The following is a 15128-nucleotide window of genomic DNA, read 5'->3' as shown; positions in this document are numbered from 1 at the left end:
TTGGATTACATCCAAATGGTTTTATTTCATGAATTATGGCTCAACTGTTGAAAATCTTAAGCAAAAAAAATGTGAAAAATGGGGATATTGATTATAAAGGTGATCACATTAGGGAATTCACTTCTAGCGGAGAATCGGGTCTGATCGAATTACTTGCATTACTCTTTTGTTGCGTCTTAAACTTTGAGTTACTTGCATGATCAAGAGATGTGTGTTGTTGATAAAATTTTGAATTGACTTTGTGAATGTTTGGATGGAAATTTGCATTGTTGAAATCAATCTCTTCCTAGGATTCATATGGATTTTGCTTGAGGACAAGCAAAAGGCTAAGTGTGGGAGGGTTGATTTATGCTTAATTGTTCTAATTTTAGGAGTTTGCATGTGCATATTTTAAATTAAATCTTCTGGAAATTGGTGCGTTTTATGGTTTGTTTGATGCTTTGCAGGAGATTTGGGTTTATAGATGGAAGAATGCAATTTTGGAGATTTTTGGGCTAAAAATGGTGTTTTTAGCAGACATCGACATAGTCAGCGCCAAAGTCAAAGTCAAAGCGCCAAAGTCAAAGTCAAAGCGCCAAAGTCAAAGTCAAAGCGCCAAAGTCAAAGTCAGCGCTACTGCAGTCAGCGCTGCCGAATCCAGCTCCACCCATTCTTGCCAGCGCTGACCATTTTCAGCTCCGCCCATTCACGCCAGCGCTGACCATTTTCAACTCAACCCATTCTTGCCAGCGCTGACCATTTTCAGCTCCGCCCATTCACGCCAGCGCTGACCATTTTCAACTCAACTCATTCTTGTCAGCGCTGACCATTTTCAGCTCCGCCCATTCACGCCAGCGCTGACCATTTTCAACTCAACTCATTCTTGTCAGCGCTGGCCATTTTCAACTCAATTCATTATTGCCAGCGCTGACCATTTTCAGCTCCACCCATTCTTGTCAGCGCTGGCCATTTTCAACTCAATTCATAACTGCCAGCGCTGACCATTTTTAACTCAGCCCATAAATGCCAGCGCTGACTACTTTCCAGCTCCACCTATTTCGCCAACGCTGACTACCTTTCCCAAGCATAATCATAAGAGTTCACTTTCCAGAGCTATGTTTATTCTTTCCAGCTTCGCATATTCTTGCCAGCACCATTACTTTCCAACTATGTTTATTCTTGCCAGCGCTGCCGCATGTGTATCTAGCTATGCTTATTCTCATCAGAGCTAGGTCTATAAATAGGGTTTCATTTCTATTGTAAAATCATCTATCTTTTGCTATAGTTTTAGACTCCATCCTTGAGATCTCTTGGCATCCGAAATTGAGAAATTATTGCTTTCATAGTTCTTTTTCATAGTATTGAAAATTCATTATTTTTAGTTAGTTTTCGATTAAGTTAAGTTTTTAGTTATTTATTGGATTGTGATTGCGTGACACAATTACACGTTCAAGACATTTACGGTATTTCGTATTTCAATTCAATTTATTTTCGTTTAATCATGTTTATGTTTTTAGTTCATGTTTATGCTTTCTTTTTAATTATGCAATTTAAATTATGCACTTTAGTTTAATGCTTAGATTAGTTTTATTTTTAATTTACAAGTACTTAATTTCTTAAGTTAGATTTTATTTAAGTTGTTTTAATTCTGCCTAGGGTTAATAATTTAAATCGCCTAGTAATTTTACAATTTGGTTTTAATTCAGTTTTAAGTTTCAGTTCTAGATTAATAATCAAACTCTTTACTGCTTTCTTTTATTACTTTTTCCACGATACTACTAGAAGCCCTTTAAGACTTTCCTTGAGAGATGACACTGGGTCAACTTACCATCACTAGAATGTCCTTGTTCTATTGCAAGTCAAACTAGAGGTGTTCTAGGTTGAGTCACCTATCGGGTGCCGGGCTATTCGGTTACGGGCTAATCGGGTTGTAACTTTTATTGAATTGAAAATATTCAACCCTAATCCTCTCGGGTGACGGGTTAATCAGGCCAGCCCACGAGTTTTGGGCTAAATTGATATACATTTTAATAATTTACTTTATAATTAAAGGGAAAGGAAATTGATTATCGAGGCAAAGGAGTTTTGCACTGCGTAGAGTGGTAGGGTTGAAACCTCCCAATTTTGTGGACGGAGGGAGCGTAAAACTGCAAAGCAGTCCTTATACAAAAGTAACAAAACACAAGTAGTACATATAATAACATCAAATATATGAATTATACATCATGCTGCCAAACCAACCACTCTCTTTCGATAATTTTTGCCTGTGATAAGGATTCTTACCCACCTAAAATATGAGATTTTGCAGCCGGCCAATAATATATTGAACCGGCAAGAAGGAGGGACTAATATTATGGTAGAGATATTATAAATTGTGATAGTGATTGATCAAAGATTTTGATCAATAAGTGACTAGAGGAGATCCACTGCAGTGGACATCTGAGATTTCAGACAACCTCTGCCTCGGAGACAATGTGTTGCTAGCAGCAGCATCAACATCAACATTGATGATGCTTTTCCTCTTTTGAGAGTCACTATTACGCCTCCCCTCATCCGTCGACAACGAGAGCTCGACTCCCTGCTCCTGCTCCGACATCATAGCTTGAGCTTCTGCAACAACTGATGCATCATCTTCCGCAGCATACAAGATTCTCTTCATCGCTCCAACCACCTGCAATGGATGATACTAGAATGAATGAGCATTCATTCATGCATAAGGACTTGATAAAAACAAGAATTGTATTGAAGCGGTACAGGTAGTTTTTCAATATCAGGTGTCTGGCACAAGATCTCAATATCTCTCAGTTTGGCAAAGTAGAAGTCTCTCTCCTTCTCTAAACTATCAATTGATAGCTTCAACTCAGTAATCTGCAGACAGACAAAAGTAATCAAGCCTTCAAATGTTTCATAAGCTTTATTTGAATACTTTCATTAGGAGATAATAATTTGTAACCTGTTGCTCAAACATGGTGCGTTCTGCATCGGAGCAGCCAGATCGTCCACCGCTTGAAGAAGGTCTAACTGCCTTAACAGATTGATTTGCTGCATTGGCATGAGCAGCATCAGCCCTTCTACCATTATGAGAGGTTCCTTGTTTGGGTACAGAGGCTGAACTCTTAGTTGAAGGTTGTGATGCTGCAGATTTCTTGCTCAGCTCTTTACCACCCTTGCATGCCTCCCTTCTTTCCAAGGCATTGTAACTAACATCACCCAAAAAAATATTATGATCAAAGGAAGAAAGAAAAGAAAATTCTTAACTCACTAGCATAAATGAATATACTGCTATACAAATCTTCAATGTTGTTTTCTTAGCTTCACAATATTATTGTAGCACATGTGTATCCATGAAGATCTCAATGTATAAGCATGAAAGCAACATTTTGGGTTCTTTTGAACCAGCTACAATAGTAAAAGAGTTTAGCATTTTAATTAACACTTTATCCATTAAGCACTATACAACCCAATAATGCCCCATCACAAGTAAAAGAGTTTAGCATTTTAATTAACACTTTATCCATTAAGCACTATCCAATCCAATAATGCCCCATCACAAGTAAAAGAGTTTAGCATTTTAATTAACACTTTATCCATTAAGCACTATCCAATCCAATAATGCCCCAACACAAGGTATGCAGGGAAAAGTGCAAATAAGTAAACCAATGACCAAAACTATTGTTCCATAGTTAAAAAATTAAATAAATAAAAAACATACATCAATATGATTTATATTTTATCGGCGCCGAATTCATCCTAAACAAACTTATTGATTTTACAAGTCAATTTGAGCGATAGGTAAGCCATGTCAAAGTTGAATACTAGATCAGGTAAATGTTGACATTCTATATGAACACATAAAAAATATGCATATGAATAATCCAATATATCCTTCTCATTACTCAATTAATAGACAAAATTAAATACATATCCTTCTTATAAAATTAACAGACAGGCACCAATCCATGACAGATGAAAGAGGCGTTTTCATTATTAAGCATACAGGATAATGTGATTAAAAGCTTAGAGCGCATAATTTACTTATTCATTTGTCCTCCATTAGCACAATCACAGTAACGCTTCATCCACTGCATAAATTCCAAATTATCCAGCGGCCTTCCTTTGATTAATTTGTTCACCTCTATGTGCTGCACGTAACACAAAAATAAAAAGAAGAAACAGCATACATCATTCCTCCTCGCAACGAAACTTGAAGAAAAAAAAGAACAAAAAAAAAATAAAACCCTAACCTTGGTGACCTTGAGCTTGTTGAAAACATCTTGAAGGACCTTGTAGTTCTGGATCATCTCATACTCACTCTTGGCGTCGAAATTGACTTTGTGCATCGGAACCATCCCTGGGTGAACCGCATCCATCAGCTGGCAATGGACGGCGCCGGTGCAAGCCTGAAGATACAGGTCGCGCGATAAATAAAATTGATTCATACAATAAGGAATGGCCGTCGGATGAGATAGGTACCTCTTCAACTTTGGAGAGATTGAGATGGAGAGTAGAATTGATCCACGAGAGGATCTCCGATCTGCCGACGAAGTATGCGGAGTCCATCATCCCAATATTTGTCGCCATTTCGTATCTCAAAAATTGTCTTTGGAATTTTGATTTGGAGCGCGTCTGGTATAGACTTTAGAGAGAGAGAGAGAGAGCCGTTAGAGTGAGGTTGTTTGAAATGAGGTGTGAGCGGGATAATTTATTTTTGTAGTTCAAATTATCAGGGCTTTGGGAATGGTGATGGGCTGGGCTTTTTACCCAAATTAATATATTAGGCCCATTAACGGAATAAAACATGGGTGATTATATTCATAGCCCAGAATTTGCTCTTTACAGCCTTTGATTTATTAAAATATTAAAAAAAAAAAAACTATTTCACCCTTATAGCCATTAATTAAAAAGCTAGCAAAATTATAACTTCTTCAACCCCTTTCTCACGGAGCCGCAACCCATGATTTCTCTGCCGTTCATCTTAATCCTGCCCACCGCTCCATCATCCTCAATTGGTGCCGCCACCACCACCTCGAGCCCCTGATTCCACGTCGACTTCTACTTTGCCGAGAAAATTATCTGTCAATCGATGTCCACGCCGCCGTCCGATTTAACTCGATCGCCGAACATAGTCTCTGCCGCCAGCTCGAAGGAGTCCTGGATCGCCGAAGGACTTGTACACCATTTCTTGCAAACTGGCTTGTTTGTAGGATTTCTCCCACTATTTCTCCCAAAAGCATTGCTGGCAATGATATTTTGCGCCATACATACAAATAAAAAATGATGTGAATCTACAGATGATAAAACCCCCACTTCGTGCCCCAATTCGCATCAATTTCAGATCTAGGCCAAGAAATAAAGAAATCCAATTGAACCGGTAAATGGATGCTCTAGATTCAGTTTTCGATCCACTCAAAGATTTCGCAAAAGGACAGCTAGCGTTCGTCTCGTCAAGCGATACCACAAGCCTGATCGCAAAGAGTTCACGAAGGTAGCCACTCGGAATGCCATCGGGCTCGTCGTGATGAGATTTGTTGGTTTCTTCGTCAAGTTAATTTTCATTCCGATCAACAATATTATTGTGGGCGCTGCTTGAGTTTTTTCGTAGGCTTTCAACTAGAATGAGAACCCTCGTCAACAATCAGATAATGGTGAAGATTGGTTGCTCGGAATATTATTTAATCGATTTCAGTATATTATAAAACTTCTTCCAATCTTATGCACGATGTGTTTTTCTCTATTGTAAACATTTCCAATACATGGGGGTGTTGATAAAATGGTGGCTATGAGAAGTAAACATTTCCAGATAATACTCCCTCCGTCCCAGCCCAATAGGCTCGCTTTCCTTTTTGGGACGTCCCACTCCAATAGGCCCAGTCTAAAATTAGAAATAATTAGGGCTCTAATTAAAATTGTAACTACTTAATTAAAGGTGATATACACCCCTAAATTTAGGGCTGTCTAAACGGTTCGGTTCGGGTAACCGAACCGAAATTTTCGGTTACCCGAACCCGAAAATTGCCAAAAATCAATAACCGAACCCGAACCGTTTTAGATATTCGGTTATCCAATAACCGAATCGGTTAACCGATTCGGTTTTCGATTAACCCAAAAAACCCGAAGAAGAAAAAAAAAAGTTTTCTTCATTGCGAAAACAAGAAATATTCTCTGGTTGCGAACGTGATTTCAAGCCAAATTTCAACAGCCAAATTCCATGCCAAATTTCATTGCGAAAACAAAAAAGATTTCTTCATTGCGAAAATTTGCGACCTCAGAGACGAATCTTCATATTTCAACAGCCAAATTTCAAACCTTGTTGCCAACATGATTTCAAGCACAGACTCTAAAGATAGAAGAATGGCATCGGAGCAGGCAAGGAGAGAGAATGTGAGAAAAGATGGAGTTATCGATGATGGAGGCGGCGCGGTGCGGCGGACCGACGGAGAGTAGTTGCTGCTGTTGTTGCTATGTTGTTGGGGACAGCGCGCTATGCTGCTGGGGACAACACCTTGCAGCTGCACGGACGGCGAGCGGCGACCGGCATCTGGGTTGGCGGGGTCTGGCGAGCGGCGACCGGAGCTGGAGGCGGCGGGATGCAGGCCACGCGGCGAAGGGACGAACTTACTGTGTGCGTGAGTTTAGATTTGGAAACTTAGGGCTTTTTAGATTTTAGGCAAATTAGATTACGACGTGAGTTTAGATTTTATTAATTTTAGATCTGAAAACTTAGGGAGTGAGTTTAGATTTTATTAATTTTAAATTGGTTATACTTAGAAAATTATAATTAAAAATTTATATATAGTAGTAATTATAAATTCGGTTATTCGGTTAACCCATTCGGTTATTCGGGTTAACCGATAACCGAAACCGATCCAATAACCGAAAATTTCGGTTATTGGATACCCGAACCCGAAAATTTTGGTTCGGTTAATGGATTATCCAAAATCCGATAACCATTTAGACAGCCCTACCCCTAATTAAAACTCTAAAAATTCTCACAATTCACTCGGCCACTTTTCCTTCTCCCCTCTCCTTCTCCTCTCTTCCGCCTTTTCCATTCTCTCTCTCAACGATGAGCGCCGCTGCCATTTCCACCGCCTCCGCCGCTCTCCTTCTCCCCTCTCCCGGCCATGGCGGTCTTCTCCCCTCCAGATCTCGGAACCTCTAACAAATCGCCTCTTCTCCACCGTCTTCTCAACGCGGTCTTCTTCTACCTTCGCCGCCGTCTCCACCGCGTGCTACCGTCTCCACCCTCCATCGCGTCCTCCGTCTCCACCCTCCATCCCGTGTACCGCCTCCACCGCCTCTACCCTCCACCTTCTCCACCGCGTCTTCGGTCTCCACCACCGCCATCCGCCTCGCACATCGGGATCCCCAGATCTGGTGAAGGAGATGATGAAATCGCTGATTTTTTGATGGGGTTGCAGATCTGGAATTTTTTCTTTCTCAAAGTTTGATTTAGGGTTCTTGATTTGGTAGAATTTAGGGTTGCCTCATCTCCACCCTTTTCTTTGTCAAAGTTTCGTTCTTTATTTTTTGGAATTTTCTCTCATAATTTGCTGAATTGTTGAAGCTAAATTGCAAGAATGAGCAAAGTAATTTCTACATTGAATTTTTGTTGTTGAATTTCTGCATTGAGTTTCATAATTTGCTGAATTATTTTTCCATTCTGAAACGGTAAGATGATGAGATTTTTTATGTGTTTCATAATTTGCTGAATTAATCTCTGTTGGGTGATGAGAAAAATTGCAATAAATTCATGCAATAAATTGATTAAGATGAGATTTTTTATGTGTTTCATAATTTGCTGAATTAATCTCTGTTGGGTGATGAGATAAATTGCAATAAATTCGTGCAATAAATTGATTAAGATGATGAGATTTTTATGTGTTTCATATTTTCCCCTAATTAATTCGTGTTTCATAAATTGCAATACAAATTTAATTTAGTTAAATTAAATGAATAATGAGATAATGAAGCAAATATGATTAAGGAAAAACAAGGGAACACTTAAAACCTTAATTATTGGTGGACCACACCATTTACCTACAAAAAAATGAATTTCTTAATCTCCGTGCTGAAAAGAACTGGGCCTATTGGCCTGGGACGGAAGGAGTAGTAGACATGCGATTTAGGAATTAAAGGGTATAATTGTAAATTTACAGTAATTATTTATTATTATTTTAAATAGGTGGCTATGAGGAGTAAAATAGCGGCTATGAATAGTATCACCCATAAAACATCCATTAACGGTTATCTGTGTAACGTTTTCTTTTTGGAGGGGAGCGTGGAAATTAATCCATGGACCCGAGCCGAGGTAATATCATCGTTTCACACTTTAAGACTGCAAATGGAATCGAACTTCTAAAATTGAGCTAATCAAAGTTTAATTGAACCCATCAAAATTTCTCTTCATTGAATTGAATTTTAAATTTTGGTATTAAATCGATTTCGACAAAATGAACTTTTTACTATTTTTTATTTTTATAATCAAAATTATTTTTCCAAATAGCCGAAAAATCATAATAAAATCAAAATAAATTCAACACCAATCAAATAAATGAAAAAGATGTACTAATCTTGAGCAGTATTCTTTTTCGGGTTGTCCCACGAAGCTTAAACACTTTTTTTATTTGGCAAAAAAAAATTCTCTTCATTCACCTTTTCACTTTTTCACCTACTACACTTAACAAATAAAATACTAACTCCTTAAAACTTGTGCCGAAAAGATATTGCTCAAGTTTCGAGGGATGAAGGGAGTAAATTATTTAAGGTTAGGGTTAAAGAAAAAAAAAATGGGTTATTAGCCTGTAAATACACGAACTTTTTATATTTTCTGAAATTTAACATGACTTTCATTTTTTGCCCACAAATACACGAACTTAACATTTTTCTGATTTTTGACATCTACAAGAAAAAATTCTAAAATACTATTAACGTGAAGGCCGGTATACCATGTCATTCACTCTCTAATCCAAATAATGAATCAAATTACTCTATTCAAGTGCATATTTCGTAGTTCACGTCATGTATTCCGGCCTCCATCTCCACAATAAATAGAAATTTTTCATGTCGATGTCAAAAATCAGAAAAAATGTTAAGTTCGTGTATTTGTGGGCTAAAAATAAAAGTCATGTTAAATTTCAGAAAATATAAAAAGTTCGTGTATTTACAGGCTAATAACCCAAAAAAAAATTGATGTTAATGATTGACTCAACTAGAACACCTCTAGATTGACTTGCAATAGGACAAGGACACTCAAGCAGTGGTAAGCTAACCTAATATCGTCTCTCAACGAAGATCTTAAAGGGCTTTTAACTATGTCACGAGAAAGCTGTAAACTTAGATTGAAAACTGTAAAACTTGTAAATTTAACTAGGCAAGAAACTATTAAACCCTAGGCAAGATTAAACGAACTTAAAGTAAAAGCAACTTGGAATTTAAATACTAACTAAGAATTTAAAGACTTGTAAATTAAAACTTCTAATCTACTAGGCATGAAACTAAATTGCAGAATTTAAAGGAAAACATGAAAACGCATAATTGAAATTGCATAATTTAAAGTTGCAGAATTGAAATTGCATAATTTAAAGAAACGCATAATTTAAACAAAGCAAGTAAATAAACGTAAATACTGAAATACCGTAAAACGTCTCGAGAAGCAACCCGTCACGTGATTACAACTCTAAACGGAAAACTAACTAAAACTTAAATTGAAAGAACTATAATAAACTAACTAAGAACATAATTCGAAACTAAGAACTATGAAAGCAATAAAAACCTGAACTTTGCTACCTAGGTGGAAACTAAAGATTAGGGCAAAGATTAATCTAACTAAGTCTAACTAAGTGCCGGAGGCAAAAGATTATCTAACTAAATGCCGGAGGCAAAATGATGTCTCTTCATTCATGTTCAAGCCTCCTTTTATAGACTTCTTTCAATCCTAATCATCATCAAACTCAAACTCGCCTTGCAAAACTGGACTCTTAAGAAAATAGAATCGTAAACTCAAAGGTAAGTCTAGTTGGATCGTGCTCTGCAAGTCATCTTAGCTCTGGCGTAGATTGGCTAACTCTAGAAGTTCGGCTCTGTAAAGGTATGTCAGAGCTGAAAGTTAGCTCTAGAATTAGCGAGCTCTGGAAAGTATAGCAGAGCTGGAAGTCAGCTCTGTAAAGTTCAGCTTTGCAAAGTTCAGCTCTGGATATGTTGACTCTAGAGAAAAGTCAGCTCTGTCGATTCTTCCCAGCTCTGGGTATGTGTTTACTCTGGCGCGTAAGTCAGCTCTGTCGAGTTTAGCTCTGCTCTGTCAAGTTTGTTCTGCTCTGGAGATTTCAACTTTGATAGGGAAGCTCAGCTCTGGAGATGTCAGATCTGACTATGAAGTCAGCTCTGCTCTAGTACAGGGCTATTCGCGCAGCTCTGCTCTTCTCTGATCTGCTCTGCTCTGCGCGCGGGATTTTAGCTCTGAACACGGGCTTTTCAGCTCTGGCGCGGGCTTTTCAGCTTTAAACACCAAATTGCGCCTACAAACGTCATTCTAACCCAAAATCTCCAAAATTACACTCTTCCATCTATAAAACCTAAATCTCCTGCAAAGCATAAATCAAACCCATAACTGCACCAATTTCCAGAATATTTAACTTAAAAAATGCACATGAAAACCCCCAAAATACGAACAATTAAGCATAAATCAATGATATTATATCCTAATAAGTTAAGGTCAGAGCTGAGAAGCCCAAACATTGTAAAGGGAGATTTTGTTAGCCTTCAAAACCAATGAATTAAGTTGAAAAAATCAATATAATAAAGTTAGCATCAAACAACTGGAGGTTGGAATCTCCTTGATATTAGAATTTGGAATAAAGCTGCAATGAGTAAGCTCATTTGGAACTTAGCCAAGAAGAAAGATTATATGTGGATAAAATGGGTCCATGAATACTACATCAAAGGCCAGAACATCAATTCAACTCAGATTCCAACTCAAGCTTCGTGGATAATTCAGAAATTCCTGAGTTCTAGAGTCATTTCTTTAACACTACTACTGACCCTAATACATTATTTCAGGCTCAATTCTCCCACAGGAAGTTATATCTGTAAATGCAAGGAGAAACTCCAAAAGTGGCATGGCACATGATAATTAAAAGAAACATTGCTCCTACCAAGTTCATGTATATAACTTGGTTGGTTATTATAAAGAGATTGTCTACCTGTGATCGTTTGGAGAAGTTTGGGGTTCAACGTGAGCAAGAATGTTATCTCTGTTTACAAGAAAATGAGTCCCATAACCATCAATTCTTCAAGTGTTATTTCTCTTCGATGGTGTGGAGACAGATTGTTGATTGGTGTGGAATGCATGCTCACGTAAATGAATGGCAGGATAAGCTGGAATTTATGAAGATTCAATGCACAACCAAATATGGTAAATAACTCCTTTACATATTGGTTGTGTCCACAGTGGTGTATTGGCTTTGGAAATAGATAAATAGAATGAAGTTTTGTGATGAGAGTAGAACAGTATTTGAAGTCCTAGTTAATAGAGTACATGATAGAAATGCATAGTTTTGATGGTTTGTTGGTTGTAAAGTTTTGCTTGCACTGCTTCACTTGGTAATAAAAGTCAATCTAATTACCAAAAAAAAAAAAGATGCAAAAGTCAGCGCGGGAAGTAATCAAGGTAGGAGAGTCAACCCTGATTATAATAAGGACAAAATATCCACGTGAAAGAAGTCAAAGAAATGATAGAGACTGAATGATATCATACATGTAAGGAGATGATAGTACTAATAATATGTAATATTGGTACAACATAACAAATGAAGTTGTTAACCTAAAGATTTTCGCTTTATGGACATAACTTGCATAATCACTCAAAAAAGACATATTAACCATCGAAGATAATCAAATGATAGATTCAAAAATATGATTTTACCTGTAGATTAAATTTTCTTATAAATAGATAGTATTTTCATTATTCACGCACATTTACTCATAAATTACTATTAAAAATCCTGTAAACACTCTCTCGCAATACAAGTTTCTCTCGTTCTTCAAATATTATTCATCTTTTGTCTTATTTTCTCTACACAATTGCTAAAATTGCTTGTATTCACCATTGAAGTTGTTGTTTCCATTTCACCATCTGTGTTTATCGCAACAAATTCAATAGATTGAAGGATTCTCCCGGAATCTTCATTATTTCTTGGCTATATTCCAATTATTTTGTATGTGCAAACTAGAATTTTATTCATCAACTTTATCGCGTTTATTAAGAACAAATATTAATTTTGCAATTGTCACTTTTTTGGAATATTGTTACTTTTATGTAGAATAATTGTTATTTTTATATATAACAAATACTTCCTCCGTCCCATTGATCTTATCCTATTTTCGTTTTTGGGTTGTCTCATTGATCTTGTTCTGTTTCTATATTTGATAATGATTTTACACTACAAACAATATGGCCCCACATCTTTACACACTTTTACTACACTAGTTATACTTTTCTTAATAACCGTGCCCGAAAGAAATGAGACAAGCTTAATGGGACGGAGGGAGTATCATTTTTGTTTATAACAACTGTTACTTGTGCAACTGTTGTTTTAAGCACAAAACTAGTAACTTTATTCATCAACACTATCACTTTTATTCATAACTATTATTTTTATATAACATTTCATATATTTGGATCAAATTTTGGGTTGGATTCAGGCCCATCAGACACGTGCACACCCAAGTTCTTGTGTATTTTCATTTGTTGCCCCATAATCTTAAAAGCTATGCGTATTGAGAATGACCAATTCTCATGTCAGACCGCATGTATGTATGATCACTATTTTATTAGCAACAAAAATACCGCAACTAACACGGTGTAAACGTAGTATAAACAGCAATCGGATATCGTATCCACAGGGACTGTAAGACGAAATCACTCTATCTATCTCCTACACAGACTCTCACAATATGCAAGTAAAACGATTATGAAGGTGAATATTAAACTAAGATTAACTAAATAAAACTAAAGAGCATAAAAACTATGATAATTAACTCAAATATAAGAAAAGCTCTGACCCTAGGGATGTACTTTCACTAATCAACTACATGCATTTAACCTATTGATTCAATTACCAATTTTAATCCAACCCTGATGAAAGATCACTATATTATTCACAAGCGTCTCTAACGACCACCTATGAACGTAGATTAATAAATCCCTTTTCGCATTCAAGACTCCAAGGAAAAAATTAACTCCAAATAGCACATAAAGAATAGCTTCCTATAGCTTCACCTATCGCATTCAAGACTTAAGGCTTACACTATATCATGCATTCCTGAATCGGCTGAACAATTATCGCATTCAAGACTCAAACTGAACAGCTAGACATGTAAATCATTGATCAGATAATTCACAAGAGAACAGGCACCAGGAATCATGAATCACAAGTTGGAGGGCAAATTGATATCAATAAATCAAAAACACATAATCAATCAGCTATGTACAAACCCTAGGTTCAGATTAAAAGACTAGCCAGACATACTAAAATCAAACATAAACATAATTAAATTGAACGCAATTGTAAAAACAAATTGTATAAAAATCGAATTAAAACGATTGTAGCGGCTTGAATCTTCAATCTTGATCCAAGCCTTGAAAACTGGAAAGCTAAAAAGTTCTAAAGCTATAAAACTGAAATATGAATGTTGGGAACTGAAAAACTAAAGCTGGGAACCCTAGATAGGTCAAAAGAGGACCTATTTATAGTCTTAGGGTGAAAAACCAAGTCCTAAACCGAAAAGAACTTGAAAAATTGTAAAAACGCGGAAGGAAATAAAACACGCCACCAATTCGGCGACCCGTTCGGCGGTCGCCGAATTGATCGCCGAAATCCGGCCATTTAACACACGAAAACGGCGACCGCCGTTTTTTCCACCGAAGGCCAAAATCCATCCAGGGAATTCGGCGACCTGGCCGGCGATCGCCGTCTTGGTCGCCGTTTTCACCCTTTAAATCACCAAAATTCGGCGGTCAACTCCCTTTGACCGCCGAACTGTTCCTTTTCCGTCCCGACTCCAGAATCTTCGTCTTTTCTCGATTTTTGGGCTCGATTCTCTCAAAACTCTTCTCTTCAACATGTTCCTTACACTCCATGCTCCATTATCACTCAATTCTGCATCCAAACAGTCAAAACTACACCCAACCGTGAAATCTCGAAATAATAGTAAATGAACTCCAAACAATAATTAAACGGGTGTAAAATCGACTTAAACTACAGAATATAAACCATAAAAACCATGCAAAATGAGTGTTTATCAACTCCCCCAAACTTAAGATGTTGCTCGTCCTCGAACAACGAGAAGAACAAAACAATAAACACGAATGGGTAAGATGATTGGATCATCGATGCCTCAGAAAAAATAAAACCTTTCGAATTCCCTCAAATTCTCAACATGTGAACACAATAATTACCAACAAGCATAATCAATGGCAAATTCAACCTCGACATTCCAACAATTGACTCTCAAGATAAAAGTGTTTCGCTCAACTCTCAATTGATGGAAAAAGGACGTGTATCACTCATCGAAGCTCATGAAATGCAGATTACTTACCATATGCTTGCCAATTGTCTCAAAATCTCCATCGCTAAAAGTGTGTCAAGGGTAAGATCAAATAGGTCTTAAATTTGGGTTCTAATGTAGGGACATTGGATTAGGTAGGGAAATTTGGCTAAGTGACTCAAATTAAATTGCTCTCACCAACCTTATGACTTCACCATTCAAGTATGGAATAAATTTCATCTTCCACCTAACAACATCTCCATAATCATCACAAACCAAGGGATATAATCATCATAAATCAAACTAGACATTCTTTTATGCTCTCGTTTTTCTCATAACAACAAAGTCGACTATCCATGAATTTTTCAATTATCACTCGACTTTCTCAATCAACTTTCATCAAAATTTCTTTCTTTTTCTCTTTTTTTTTTCTTTCTTTTTCTTTTCTAGAGCTTATAAGAATGACTACAATCATGTTTCACCCTTATTTCAATCAACCCACAGTCAATATCACACGATGATCCCCATATACTCCATCACCCCCTATCATCCGGTTAATGAATCAAAGCTTAAAAAGGCTCAAACACGGTTAACAAGGGAAT

General features: G+C 37.0%; 1 protein-coding gene and 1 pseudogene across 1 annotated transcript; one reads left to right on the top strand and one right to left on the bottom strand.

Annotated features, from left to right (window-relative positions):
• Positions 1-2151: 2151 nt before the first annotated feature.
• LOC130990953 (microtubule-associated protein RP/EB family member 1C) lies at positions 2152-4724 on the bottom strand. Its single transcript, XM_057915170.1, has 6 exons — positions 4453-4724; positions 4224-4379; positions 4015-4121; positions 2933-3179; positions 2734-2847; positions 2152-2650 (listed from the first exon to the last, which is right to left on the bottom strand). Exons 1-6 carry the CDS (start codon positions 4558-4560, stop codon positions 2381-2383), a joined length of 1002 nt encoding a protein of 333 aa, XP_057771153.1. The 5' UTR covers positions 4561-4724; the 3' UTR covers positions 2152-2380.
• Positions 4725-4907: 183 nt separating this feature from the next.
• LOC130990952 (protein transport protein Sec61 subunit gamma-1-like) lies at positions 4908-5713 on the top strand (annotated as a pseudogene).
• The last annotated feature ends 9415 nt before the right edge of the window (positions 5714-15128 follow it).

Source organism: Salvia miltiorrhiza, chromosome 6 (assembly GCF_028751815.1).
Source record: "Salvia miltiorrhiza cultivar Shanhuang (shh) chromosome 6, IMPLAD_Smil_shh, whole genome shotgun sequence".
NCBI classification, from domain to species: domain Eukaryota; kingdom Viridiplantae; phylum Streptophyta; class Magnoliopsida; order Lamiales; family Lamiaceae; genus Salvia; species Salvia miltiorrhiza.
The sequence above is the reverse complement of the archived record's forward strand: the minus strand, read 5'-3'. Positions and strand labels throughout refer to the sequence as shown.